Consider the following 13,984-nt stretch of genomic DNA (forward strand, 5'->3'; position numbering starts at 1 on the left):
TTTACCCTCCTCCCAGCAGTGCGCGTCTGCTCTCGGCTTGGGCTGCTACGTGGCCGCCGCCGACATGGAGGTGAGTGGCCTAGCGGCCCCGGCGGGAGAGCCCCCAGGCCCCGGCTCTGCCCCTGAGCCCGTCCCCTGCCTCCTGTGCGCCCCCTAGGACCTGGTCTCCTGCCTCACCTGCCTAGAAGGTGTTTTCAGCCGGGCCTGCAGCGGGCGGGGCTCTGGCCCGGTGGTCCCCGCCAGCCTGCAGAGCCTGCTCTGCGCAGCCCTGCAGGCCTGGGCGCTGCTCCTCACCATCTGCCCCAGCACGCACATCGGCCCCATCCTGGACAGGTAGGGGCGCTGCGCCCCCACCCCGGGAGCGGGAGGGCCGGGGTGAATAGGCCCCCCGGCCCACACACAATGGCTCAGCCTGCCCCTTCCCCAGGCAGCTACCCCGGCTGCCCCAGCTCTTGTCCAGCGAGAGTGTGAACCTGCGGATGGCTGCCGGCGAGACCATCGCCTTGCTCTTTGAGCTCGCCCGGGACCTTGAGGTGTGAGCGCCGGGGGCGCGCTTGGGAGGGTGCCTGCCAACGCCTCCTGCCCGTCTGGGGCGGGGTGCCGGGGATGCCCCAGAGAGCAAGGCAGCCTGAGATCACTACAGAGGGGACGCGGCCTCCACCGACTCAGATGCCGGGTGCTCTGAGGGGCCCCCTGGCTGGGGTGTCTGGCACAGGCAGGGGCCAAGGAGGAGGGATCCGGAGTCAGGCAGAGGAGAACACGGCTCCCTCCGGGAAAGGCAAGGTTGGAGCGAGCCCACCAGGCTCAGAGCCAGCGGCGCTCAGGCCCGGCCCCCGTGTCCTCCCCGGCTCCGCTGCAGGAGGACTTTGTCTACGAGGACATTGAGGCCCTCTGCGGGGAGCTGCGCACTCTGGCCACCGACAGCAACAAGTACCGGGCCAAGGCCGACCGCCGGCGCCAGCGCTCCACCTTCCGGGCGGTGCTGCACTTCGTCGAGGTGCGTGTGCGGAGGCGCGGGTCAGCCTCACCCCTGACCCCCGGGCACAGTCGGCACAGCCGCCGAGCCCAGTCCTGGCCCCTCTCACCTGTAGGGTGGCGAGTGTGAGGAGGAGACCATCCGCTTCGGCCTCGAGGTGCTCTACGTGGACAGCTGGGCCCGGCGCCGGGTCTACGCCGCCTTCAAGGACGCACTGGGCTCCGGGATGCACCACCACCTCCAGGTGGGCGGGTGGGCGGACGGGGAGGGGGCACCCTGGGGCGGTGCCACGCGGACCTGAGCTCACGGGCCTTCTCGACCCCCAGAACAACGAGCTGCTCCGGGACATCTTCAGCCTGGGCCCGGTGCTGGTGCTGGATGCCGCAGCCCTGAAGGCCTGCAAGATCTCCCGTTTCGAGAAGGTTCGGCCCCTTTCTCTCTCCTCCACTGCTTTGGCCTGGCGTGCTGGCGGGGGCTGGAGGAGGGCGGGGTCGCCGCCTCCCCTGCTCACGCCCCTCACTCTGCGCCCCCCAGCACCTGTACAACGCGGCGGCCTTCAGAGCCAGGACCAAGGCGCGCAGCCGCGTGCGGGACAAGCGGGCGGACGTCCTGTGACAGACTGTCCGCGTCCTCGCCTGTTTTTTTAACAGAAGATCGTGCAACACCTGGTCCCTGCCAGGACTTGTCGCTTTTATTTTTTTAATGACAAAACCAAAGAGATACGGGGCTGGGCTGGCTGGAGGTCACTTGGGACCCCCGCACGCAGCCCTGTGGCCTCTCCCCCGTCTCAGGGCTGCGAGGCGGGCAGAAGGCAGCGCCTTCCTCAGGCCTTGTGCCCCTGTGATGAGTCACTTCTTGTGTGTGGGGGGAGGGTGATATCTGGACAAATGCCACTATGCCACAGTGGGGCGGTGATACTACCTGGAGTGGAGTTTTGTGCTGGCTTTTAAAGATGATTAGAGATAATTAAACAGAACGCGCAGCCTTCTGTGGCCCCGGCTGTTTCCTCTGCCCTCCCTCCCACCCAGGTTTGCACACCGCTGGGCCTCCCCGTCCCCATCTGCTTACCTGTGCCGTCCGAAGGTCTCCCCACCATGGCCCGCCTCCCTCCTCCCCGGAGCCCAGCCTGCCTTTTGAGCGTGGAGACTGGAACCCACATTGGGAGGCCTGGCTGAGTTTGGGTGACCAGCTATTTTTAGGCTTCTGGACCCACCATCTGGAGGAGGCCAGTGGGTGCTGCCAGGCCCCAAGAGGAGCCGGGAGGCTGGTGTGGCTTCCTCTGACCTTGGGCCACACCAGGCGGAGCCTCAGCCTCAGAAGGCCTGGCCTGGCCAGAGAAGCCACGAGAGGCGGGCAGCTGTGGGGTCAGATCAGATCTCACGCCAAAACCGCACCCAGGAAGTCGTGAGGAGCAGCAGTGGGAGAGGAGAAAGCTGCCAACGGCCACTTTATTCCCCGGCACATACCCCCGGGCCCCTGGTCCAAAAGGCATCTCAGCTGGGTGCTCGGGCCTCACTGGAGTTGAGCCTCCGCAGCTGGCTGAGGCTGGCGAGCCGGAGTTTGAGCAGCACCTCCTCCTGGGTTCGCAGCGTGTGCGCCAGCACGCGGAGGGACTCGCTCTGCAGCACTGCCGGAGGAATGGGGATCAGCCACCCCGCAACACCCTGCCCTCCCAGCTCCGCACACTGCCTCGGTCTCCCCCTTCGGCTGGCTCCCGACGCCCTCCCTACCACTCAGGTAGACGGCCAGCACGGCCAGTGCCAGGCAGGTGAGGACCAGCAGCGCGAGCAGCAGCAGGAAGGCCCCGCGGCTGTGCAGCGGGCCGCAGCCGGCCTGGGCGCACAGTGAGGGCGGCAGCACGCCCAGCAGCTCGCCCCACGGCTGCCTCTCCTCGGCCAGGTAGGGGCACAGCGGACCTGCAGGGCAGACGGGGCATCAGGAGGGCAGGCAGGCAAGCCTGCGTGCCTCCCCGCTCCCTGCGCTCAGACCAGCGGCCCCACTCCCCTGCCCCCTCTCACCACCGTTGTGAAGGTCACTGATGGACTCCACCTGGTGGAGGCGCACCTCCTCCACGTGGTTGGGAGCCAGCGGCGCCCTGCTCCTCATCAGGGCCGCGGTGTCTGCGGGGTCAGCGTGGGACTGGTTGAGCCAGCGGGTCAGGCCCCCCTCGCCCTTCCAAAGGGTGTCCGGCGGTAGAAGGGGCCTTCGGGCTCCTAATCCCCTAAAACCAACTCAGAAATGACCTGTGATTTGCAGCCAAGACGACCCGAGAACCATGTGGGCCTGTCTCACCCACAGGAGCAGGAAGGGCACCTGACTTAGCTTTGTTTCCCCCAGGCAGGCAGGGACTCTGGGGCAGTCCTCTCTGCCTGCTCGTGGCCAGATCATTGGAGGACTAAACCCACGGCCCCCGACACTCCCTGCTGCAGCCTCTGCAGTCAGTTTGCCCCACACGCCCTGTGCCTGCCACCTTGTTCCTGTCCCCAACAGCAGCGGCCAGCGTGGTGCCCTTCCCTCCTGGCCTCTGCTCTGCCAGATTCTGGGAACTCTCTTCTCACTCAGGATCACAAGGAGGCCACCTTTGTTACCTAACTGCTGCACACGCCTGCGAGGTCTCCCCTCCAGGCTGCCTGAGCATTTAGCTTGTTTCCAGTTCCCTGCTGAATTCAGTAACTCCTAGGAACGGATGTGTACAAGGGTTTCCCCCCAGTTTCCCAGTAGTTATTAACGATGGATTCCTAGAATTAGCTATCATCAGGTTTTCCCCGGGGATAGTTGTCCAGAGCCCCTAAAAGAGTACAACATCGCCACCCTTAGGCATCTCCACTGAAAAAATATGTTACATATGTAAGCGTTCACATACATATTTGCTAAGTTAGGAGATGGTGGTTCTTCCCCCCTCATCCTCTTTAAATGTTGGCCCCTTGAGATCTCCAGGACTTCCCTGGTGGTGCAGTGGAGAAGAGTCCACCTGCCAGTGAAGGAGACACGGGTTCAATCCCTGGTCCAGAGGATTTCACGTGCTGCCGAGCAACTAAGCCTGTGTGCCACAACTCCAAACCCACGTCCTGCAAGTACCGAAGCCCGAGCCCCTCGGCGGGGGAAGGTGCCGCAGTGAGAAGCCTGCGCGCCAAAGAGTCGCCCCCGCTCTCCGCGGCTAGAGAAGCCAGCACAGTGCAAAAATAACTAACTAACTATAAAAAACCTCCAGAAGCCTAGCTGGAAGCTCGAAAACAAATTTGGGGGCATTGGGAAGACACCTCCAGATAGAGCCAAGGGTGATGGGACTCTCTGGGTCTCTGGCTTTTAGAATACTACCTCAACGTTCATATTTGCTTCAGACTGGCTTTTGAGATGCTCAAAATATGTAAAACAAAAACTGACGCTGTCTGGGTGGTGGTGGGTTGGGGTCATATTAAATGCCTTCTGTGCACTTGGCTGTGCTTTTTCCACACTAAAAACTGAACTTAGATTCTGTTTGTGACCACAAAAAACACATAGTAAATGTCATCCTTAAGACGTCAAAAGGAAGCACACAGTCGCACACCCAGGGCCAGGCCCCTCCCATTCAGTAATAAACATTGACGCTGTGGGTGGGGCGGGGGGAGTTGATCAGCTGGTCCCACACACTGGCCAGCATCGAATGGGAAGCTGCCCGGGTCCCTGTGCTCCCCCTCTGAGCCTCCGGACCTCCTGCCCGAAGTGCGGCAATTAGGAGACCGGCCACCAAAGTCTAACTAGAAGTCAGTCTGGCCAGGCCAAGGGACCCAACCTTTAGCCAGATGGGGCCACATAGGCCCACGTGGAGGCCAGAAGCCAATCACTCCCAGCCCCTGGGCCATGTGCCCAAATGCTTCCCAGGACCGCCTCCCACGCCCAATCCTATGTCCTCCCTGAAGGCAGACCTTCCCTGACCAGCCTGCCCCACCCACACCCACTTGGGCCTAGAGGTGACCCTGCCCCAGTGGGGGAGCTGCCCCTAATTCCTCTCGCTATCCTTCGCACGGGGGACAGGTATGAGGTGAGGAGGCATTCCCGGCAGGGGAAGCCCTTCCTCCACGTGTAGGGGACACGGGGCCTGATGACGCGTCAAGGAAGTGAGGTCAGTGGGACAGGAGCCAGGTTTCTCCACGGTCCACAGGGTCACAGTACTGGGGCCTTACCCGCTCCCCACCCAGCGATCATCTCCTACCTTCCTGGGTCTCCTCTGACATGGTGGGTGGTGGGCAGCAGGGGGCCAATGAAGGTGCCCAGCAGCAGGACCGGATAGAGGCAGCGGTGGCTCCGCTGAGAGCCCGGCGAAGGCCTGGCCGCCTCCCAACCTCGGCTGAAAATAGACGTGAGCTCAGCACTATGGGCTATATTTAGAGGGGGCATCTCCCAGCCATGGGAAGGAGCGGAGTGACCTACATGGACCAGGCTAGGCTGTCCACCTGGTGACCCAGGCCAGAGCACACCTCCAGCGGTGCACGCCCCCAGGGGCCCCGCTGTTCACGTCTGCAGGGCCCTGGCGTCATCCAGACAGACCTCCAGTGATGCCCCACCATGGCAGCTGAAACACGCAGGGAGCCCCATGCATCTCCACCCTCCACCTCTGAAGACCTCTTCTCCTGGCAGATGTGGGACAAGCACCCACCGCTGTGCGATCTGCTGGCATCACAGATTAGGGGTGATGGACTACTGGAGCCCAGTGCCCTGAGGAGAGGCCCCCTACAGGGACAGAGACACCCCCCAAATACATGCAGGTACCCCTGCTGGTCGGTCGAAGGTCATTACTTCATTTACAGTTACTAAGTTTCCAGCCTTGGGTTTAGGAATGAGTGTTCCCTTTCAGACCTCACTTTTCTCATCTGTAAAACAGGAGTAATGATGGTTTCCACCTGGCACAGTGGACACGCGAATGGAAAGTACCACGTCCGAAGCGCTCAGCCCAATGCAAAGTTTTGATCTTCCTCTCTCCACAAGGGCAGACAGATCACACAAGGTCATGAGAGGATGCCCATCACCTCTGGCCCTTAAGGAGAGCAAGTGCTCCAGCTTAGAACCCGCCCTTGTGGACCCCTGTGCCCCTCCTTCCCAAGTGAGACAAAGCCAGACAGCAGGCTGTACTTTCTAAACATCCCAACTCCCATCACTCCGCTCTGTCACACTGACCTCCTTGATATCCTGACTTGAGCTCGTTCCCACGTCAGGACCTCGGCGAGCTGTTCCCCACTTGGAGCGCTCTTCCCTGGATGTCCCCATTGGCTGGCTCCTCGTCATGTCACTCAAGTATCACCCCCCCTCAGTGAGGCCTTCTGCTCACATTTTCCCAACTTTATTTTTTCCATAGCATTTAGCCCAGGGATTATATCATTCAGAATATACAGCTGACAGACTCTGAGGCTGTGCACTGGAAAATCCATGTATAACTTTGCAGCCCCCCCCCACCCGCCCCCTGGGTCCATGGTCTGAATCTGCAGATTTCACAAACTGGGGATCCTGTCATACTGTTTATTGGAAAAAACCCACATCTAAATGGATTCCATACAGTTCAAACTGGTGCTCTTCAAAGGTCAAATGTACTACGCATGTCAGTATCTGCTCAGGCCCTACAGAGTCCACTCGGTCACGTGGACCCACCTTTAATCCTCACCACAGTCTCCTTAAAAGAAACAGATGTCTGACACTTCTAGGAAGTGGTCCAAGGCCACAAGGCAAGAACCAGTGAGAACAAACCTCTTCTAAAGCAACAGAATACAAAGAAACAATAAAGGACTAAAAATAAGTGCAGGCATGCTCACTTGGGGAAACTGTGAATAAGATACAAAAGATGCAAAAAGACCAAAAACTCAATTGTGATATCTGAGGTGTGGGAGAAAAAGCAGGGAACCACTCATGATCAGATACAGGCCACAAGGATGTGGGCAGACCTTTACCACCTAAACCATGGATCTGACCCTATTTTCACCCCGTTTAAAGGACCAGCTCACAAGGACCACCACACCATTTCCGGGGAGGGCGAGATGAGGGACATGTATGTGATAGACTATCAGCCAAAAACATCGCCATTGAAATTATGAAATGACACCACTGGTAGCCACAAGGATGGCCCTGAACAGATAATAAACTGAGGGAAGCAAGCCAGACAGAAGGAGACGATAGCATTGGATGTCCCTTCTAAAGCAAAGGAAAAAAGATGCCAAGGAAGAAATTTACAACCCATAAGAGATGCTTAGAATTGAAAGACACAAAAAGGGTTCCAAAACAAGAAAAAGCACTGAGGATGCATTCCACAGGAGGTTTGGCCAAAAAGAGACACAGAAATGTGTGTCTGTAAAAAATAATCCGCAGGATTCTCTCCATCCTGCCTCCATCCACACATAGAATTCTGGACCTAAACCCTATACACAGAAATCTCTATCTGTAATGAATAATCCAAAGAATTTCCTTCTTCCTTCCTTGTTCACATATGAAGAAAACTGTATCTGAGACAGATAACCCACAGGGACCTGATGGGGGCCACATTCCTCAACCTTCTGCAATAAGCTCTATAGGAGGGGCAGTCAGAAGAGACTAGATACACTCCACATATTCCTAATACCTGAAACGGTCGGCTGAACAGTGACGACAACATGGCTTGCAAAAGGACTATACTCCAAGAGACTACTGGTGTGACATTCACTCCAGAAAGGGAGAAAGGGCAACGAGCACTCTTTCCCCTCAAAGCCTCTGAAGTTGAAGCAAGATCGCACCCCTGCAGCCTGATCAGACATTGGACCCATGCCTCCCCTGGGGTGAGGTCGACACAGCCAGGTAGGGCGCCCTGTCCTGAGCCCCATCTGAATCCTCTCTGCTCGTCTCTGCCTGGGACTACAGTCCCGAGGAAGACCAAGGCATCCAGGGCCTTTGGGTTCCGTCGGCAGAATAGTCACCCAGCCTCCACGCCTCCTGGTGCTGGGGTTCCCGCCGCAAACCTCCTTCCTGAAAGTGCAGCCTCCTGGGCTTCTATGTGAAAGTGAAAGTCGCTCAGTCATGTCTGACACTTTGTGACCCCATGGACTATACAGAATTACCCATGGAATTCTCCAGGCCAGAACACTGGAGTGGGTAGCCTTTTCCTTCTCCAGGGGATCTTCCCAACTCAGGGATCAAACCCACGTCTCCTGAATTGCAGGCGGATTCTTTACCAACCAAGCTATCAGGGAAGCACCTTCAGAAAGGTTCTGCGGCCTTGGTTTGGACTGGTCCAGAAGGGAGGGGCTGTGAGGCTTTAGGGGAAAGCAGCAGTGAGACAACCCTTCAAGCCGACTTGCCCGGAGGCTCTGTTTGCCCGAGGAACCGCAGATGGGCAGGAGAAAGTGCTGCCATCTTGTGGACACTTCTGTAACTACAATGTGACCACCGCTCCTTGCACCTCGAATTCACAAGGCCAGGGGTCTTAGACACAGCTGCCTTCACAAAATGTCCTGGGGCAGATTTTGAAGGGACAAATTCCCAACACAAGGGACTTTCAAGAGGCCAGTTACTACAGGTCACTTAGCCTCACAACCTTTGAGGAGACAAAAGAAAAATATCCACAAACCTGCACCCTAAGAGAGGACGCTCAACATCCCTATGACAGGCATGCCAGTCAAAACGGCAACGAGAGTGCAAACGCTGGCACTCAGAATGGCCATCCTCATACAGCTGCAGGCCATAAATGGGGAAAATACCCCAGTGGAACTAGAATCTCCCAATACAATTTGCAACGATGTACAATGGCAAGAACCAGTGTAATGAACAGGCACCAAATGCCAGACTAAATCAGTATGAAAGGCTACGCCTGAGATCTGACGTTGTCACATCTGGGCGTATATGCGGACAAAAGCATTGTTCCAAAAGGCACATGCACCCCATGGATCACTGCAAGAGGACCTACGTAAGCCAACACACAGAGCAACCAAAATCTTCACTGACCAATTAAAGTTTTAACCAGTTGAGGTACATGTATATGATGGACTATTATGGAGCCATAAAAGACCACCATGGGAATTATGAAATGATGCTGCTATGAGCTACAACGATGGACCTGGATGGATCATAGGCTAGGGGAAGCTCTCCAGACAGGGAGACAATAGCATAGGATATCCCTTCTAAAGAAAAAACGAAGAAATTTACAACCCAGACAGACAATCTCGGAACTGAAACACCCACAAAGGCTTAAAAAAAAAAAAAAAAACTGAATTGCTGGGACTAAATCACCAGGAGGTCGGGCTTCAGAGAGATACAGAAATCTGCATCTGTAAAAATAATCCACCAGGATGATCTCCTTCCCGCCTCCATCCACACATACACAGAATTCTGAACCTCTCCCCTATATAAAGAAATCAGTAACATCTGTAAGATAATCCACAAGGATATGTGCCTTCCTTTCTGTTTCATAGGAAGAGAACTGTATCTGAGACAGAAAAACCACAGGGACCGGATGGGGACCATATTCCTCAACCTTCTGCAATTAGCTCTATGGGAGGGGCAGTCAGAAGAGACTAGACACATTCCACATATGCCTAATACCTGAAACGGTCGGCTGAACAGTGACAATAACACAGCTTGCAAAAGGCTTATACTCCAAGAGACTACTGGCGTGACATTCACTCCAGAAAGGGAGAAGGGGCAATGAACACTCTTTCCCCTCAAAGCCTCTGAGGTTGGAGCGAGATCGCACCCCTGCAGCCTGATCAGACATTGGACCCATGCCTCCCCTGGGTGAGGTCGACACAGCCAGGTAGGGCGCCCTGTCCTGAGCCCCATCTGAAACCTCTTCTCTGCTCTGCCTGGGACCAGAGCCCTGAGTGTGATCAAGGCTCCAGGGCCTTGGGGGTCTTGCACCAAATAGTCACCCAGCCTCCGTTTCTTCTGGTGCTGCGTTTCCCTGCTCACAGCTCCCTCTTGAATGTGAACTTCTAAGCACCTTCAACCAGGTACTGCAGCCCCCTGGATTGTTTCAGAGCTGTGCACGTGTGAATTTAGGGGAAGAAGTAGTGAGATAGTGCCCTTCGGTGCGTACTCAGGCACAATTCTCTTATTCGCAGCCCAGCAAGCTGACTTTCCCTATTCATCCCAATTCGAAAGAAGGGCAATGCCAAAGAATGTTGAAACTGCTGCACAAGTGCACTCATTTCTCTTGCTCACAAGATCATGCTCAAAATCCTCCAAGCTAGGCTTCAACAGTATGTAAACCAAGAACTTCCAGGTATATAAGCTGAATTTAGGAAAGGAGAGGAACCAGAGATCAAACTGCCACATCCTTTGGATGATAGAAAAAGCAAGAGAATTCCAGAAAAACATCTACTTCTGCTTCATTGACTATGCTAAACCCTTTGACTGTGTGAATCACAACAAACTGTGGGAAATTATTAAAGAGATGGGAATACCAGACCACTTTACCTGCCTCCTGGGAAGCCTCTATGCAGGTCAAGAGGTAACAGAACTGGACATGGAACAAAAGACTGGTTCCTAATTGGGAAAGGACTATGTCAAGACTGTATACTGTCACCCTGCTTATTTAACTTATATGGAGAGTACATCATGTGAAATGCCGGGCTGGATGAAGCACAAGCTGGAATCAAGATCCCAGAAAGAAATATCAATAACCTCAGATATGCAGATGATACCACCCTTATGGCAGAAAGCAAAGAGAAACTAAAGAGCCTCTGGATGAAGGTGAAAGGAGAGTGAAAAAGCTGGCTTAAAATTTAACATTCGAAAAATGAAGATCATGGCATCTGGTCCCATCACTTCATGGCAAATACATGGGGAAACAATAGAAACAGTAAGAGTTTATTTTCCTAAGCCAAAATCACTGCGGATGGTGACTTCAGCCGTGAAATTAAAACATGCTTGCTCCTTGGTAGAAAAGCTATGACAAATCTTGCCACTGTATTAAAAATCAGAGGCATCATTTTGCCAACAAAGTTCTGTATAGTCAAAGCTATGGTTTTTCCAGTATTCATATAAGGATATGAGAGTTGGACCATAAAGAAGGCTGAGAACCAAAGAACTGATGCTTTTGAACTGAGGTTTTGGAGAAGACTCTTCAGAGTCCCTTGGACTGCAAGGAGATCCAACCAATCAATCCTGAAGGAAATCAACCCTGAATATTCATTGGAAGGACTGATACTGAAGTTCCAATACTTTGGCCACCTGATGTGAACAGCCAACTCATTGGAAAAGACCCTGATGCTGGAAAAGATAGAAGGCAGCGGGGGAAGGGACGACAGAGGTCAAGACGGTTGAATGGCACCACCGACTCAATGGACATGAGTTTGAGCAAGCTCCAGGAGATGGTGAAGGACAGGGAAGCCTGGCGTGCTGCGGTCCATGGGGTTGTAGTGTCCAAAACGCCTGAGAAACTGAACAACAACTGGTTGCCTAAGGTGAGTATGAGATGGTGCTACTGTCTTGTGGACATTGCCTGTAACTACAATTTTTGACCACTGCTGCTTACTGGCACCTCTAATTCACAAGGCTAGGAGGGGTTTTAATGACAGCTTCCCTTAGTAAATGACCTGGAGCAGTTATTGCCAAAATACATTCCAAAAACAATTGACTTTAAGGAAGCCAACATGTGTTTTTCCCTCAAAGATTTTAAGGAGGGGAAAAAAAAAGTCTACTACCAGAGAAGCAGCAGCTCGGTGCCCCTAATTACAGTAGATTGCTAATGAAAACTCACTGGAGAAGTCTAATCTTACTAGTCAGGAATGGCCATCCTCACATGTCTACAAACAATGAAAGCAGGAGAGAACCTGGAGAAAGGGAACCCTCTACGCTGTCAGTTGGAAGGTACATTGTCCACAGCCACTGTGAAGGACAGGCTTCACTGCCAGAAAAAAAAAAAAAAACTTTCAAGAGAGGCTAAGCTTAGGATCTGATATGTGCCCCCCCCCCCCCACCATGGGTCTATATCCCAAGAAAACCATCATTCAGAAGCATACATATACCCCAAGGTTCAGAACACACTACCTGTAATAACTTAGACCCAGAACCAGTAAAATGTCCTGGGACACATTAGAGCTTAAAGAAGGTGTGGTACATTTATACAATGGACTATGACTCAGTCACAAAAAACCAGCCCTGAAATGATGCCCCTGGAGCCTCAGTGAGGGATCTTGAATGTTTATACACCAAGTAAAGTCACTGAGGAATAAAATACAATATGATGTTCCTTTCAGGCAAAATTTAAAAAGAGATACAAAGGAACTAATTTTCAACACAAAGAGAGACTCTGAGGATTCATATGCAAAGTGTTCCAAAGGGAAAAAGTGAAGGGCCAGTGACAAATTAGGAGATCAGGAGTAATATATATATACACAGAAATCCATATGTGTAATGGATAATTCATGAGATTATCTTCCTCCTTCCTTATACGCATAAATCTGAATCTCCAATAGATAGTCCGCAAAGACCTGATGTTCAGCACACGGAACTTTGCTCAACCTTCTACAGTAACAGCTATTTCAGAAGAAGCCTATAATGAATAGATATGCTGTCCTTACAATGTCATAGCTGAATCAGGCAGCTGTACCCTGAAACGAGTACAACACTACAAATCAGCTATATTCCAACATACCATGGGCATGAAATGAAAATAAAGAAAAGCAAAGCAATGCCTCGTTTCTTCCCTCCCACCTCCCTCTCTTGGGCTGCTATCACATCCCTGGAGCCTGAGCAGGCTTGAATTCTGTGGACTGTGCTGGCGTCAAGACAGCTAACTGGGTCCTCTTAGTTGAGACTCCTCTTAGACCTAGAGTGTCTGGTTTGCTCTAGCCCTAACCAGAGTCCCCAGTGTACCCCGACAATGGTGGCTGGTCCCTGTGACCTTTGGGACCCTGATAAAGGAACCTCATCTCCGCGTCTCCTGGTGCTGGGGTTCCCCACTCAAGCCTCCTTCAACATGGTGCTGTGGTCCATGGGACTGGTCTGGAGGGAGGGGGTGTGAGGCTTTAGGGGGAAGAAGCAGTGAGGCAAACCCCTGGGTGTTTGCTCAGGCACACTCCACTCCCATTCACAGCCCAGCAAGCCAACTTTCCCTAAGGCTGCTTGCCTGAGGAACCACAGGTGGGCATGAGAAAGTGCTGCCGTCTTGTGGACACTTCCTGTAACTACAACTGGATCACTACTGCTTCCTGGAGCCTCAAATTCTCAAGGCCTGGGTGGCTGCTCATGACAGCTGCCTTCAGGCAATGTCCTGGGGCGGGTATTGCAGAAACAAATTCCACACACAACCAACTTTCAAGAAGTCAGTTGCCACAGGTCAATTTTCCTTACAGCCTTGAAGCGGCGGAGGGGGGGGGGGCGGGCAGGGTGCGGAGACACCAATAACCACAGGACAAGATGCTCAGCATCCCTAATTATTATAGGAATGCCAATCAAAACAAGAAGACATCAAATCCCACCAGTCAGACTGGCCATCCTCACAAGTCTATAAACAATAAATGCGGGACTGTGCCTGGAGGAAAGGGAATCCCCCTACACATTGGAAGGTGGGAATGTATATTGGCAACAGCCACTCCAAACAACAGTCTCCGAATGCCTCAAAAAACTGTCAAGAGAGCTAAGCCTAGGATCTGATATTTCCACCCCTGGGCTTCTACCCAGAGAAACCATAATTCAAAAAGATACATGTACCACAACGCTCACTGCAGCACTGTTTACAATAGCAAAGACACAGAACCAGCAAAATATCCACCGACAGGATAAAGATTAAAGAAGATGTGGTAAATATATGCAGTAGACTATTACTCAGCCATAAGGAACCAAATGAAATTATGCCACATGGATGTACTTTGGAGGATCATATACTAAGTGACAGAAGAGACAATAGCATATGATGTCCTTTTTAGGCAAAATGTACAAAGATATACAAAGAAATTTACAAAACAAAAGGACACTCTCAGAATTCAAACACAAATATAGGGTTTTACACCCACACACAAAGATGTAGGGCCTGGGATGAATTAGCAGGTGAGAATTAACATATACAGAGAA

At 53.3% G+C, this 13,984-nt stretch overlaps 2 protein-coding genes across 4 annotated transcripts in view; one reads left to right on the forward strand and one right to left on the reverse strand.

Annotated features, from left to right (window-relative positions):
- Positions 1–1,961, forward strand: part of IFRD2 (interferon related developmental regulator 2) — a 28,264-nt gene extending 26,303 nt beyond the window's left edge. For 2 of the 3 annotated variants that reach the window (XM_070456037.1, XM_070456036.1), the window contains 7 exons: positions 17–70; positions 158–333; positions 428–533; positions 860–997; positions 1,092–1,220; positions 1,303–1,398; positions 1,511–1,961. In XM_070456037.1, the coding sequence (XP_070312138.1) occupies positions 17–70; positions 158–333; positions 428–533; positions 860–997; positions 1,092–1,220; positions 1,303–1,398; positions 1,511–1,591 (780 nt within the window). In that variant the 3' untranslated portion in view covers positions 1,592–1,961. The remainder of the gene's footprint in view (positions 1–16; positions 71–157; positions 334–427; positions 534–859; positions 998–1,091; positions 1,221–1,302; positions 1,399–1,510) is intronic. The other variant, XM_070456038.1, reaches the window with a different exon arrangement.
- Positions 1,630–6,376, reverse strand: LSMEM2 (leucine rich single-pass membrane protein 2). The gene is made up of 4 exons (XM_070456041.1): positions 5,169–6,376; positions 2,995–3,096; positions 2,707–2,892; positions 1,630–2,603 (listed from the first exon to the last, which is right to left on the reverse strand). Exons 1-4 carry the CDS (start codon positions 5,188–5,190, stop codon positions 2,470–2,472), a joined length of 444 nt encoding a protein of 147 aa, XP_070312142.1. The 5' UTR covers positions 5,191–6,376; the 3' UTR covers positions 1,630–2,469.
- Between the last annotated feature and the right edge of the window lie 7,608 nt (positions 6,377–13,984).

Source organism: Odocoileus virginianus, chromosome 26 (genome assembly GCF_023699985.2).
Source record: "Odocoileus virginianus isolate 20LAN1187 ecotype Illinois chromosome 26, Ovbor_1.2, whole genome shotgun sequence".
NCBI lineage: Eukaryota > Metazoa > Chordata > Mammalia > Artiodactyla > Cervidae > Odocoileus > Odocoileus virginianus.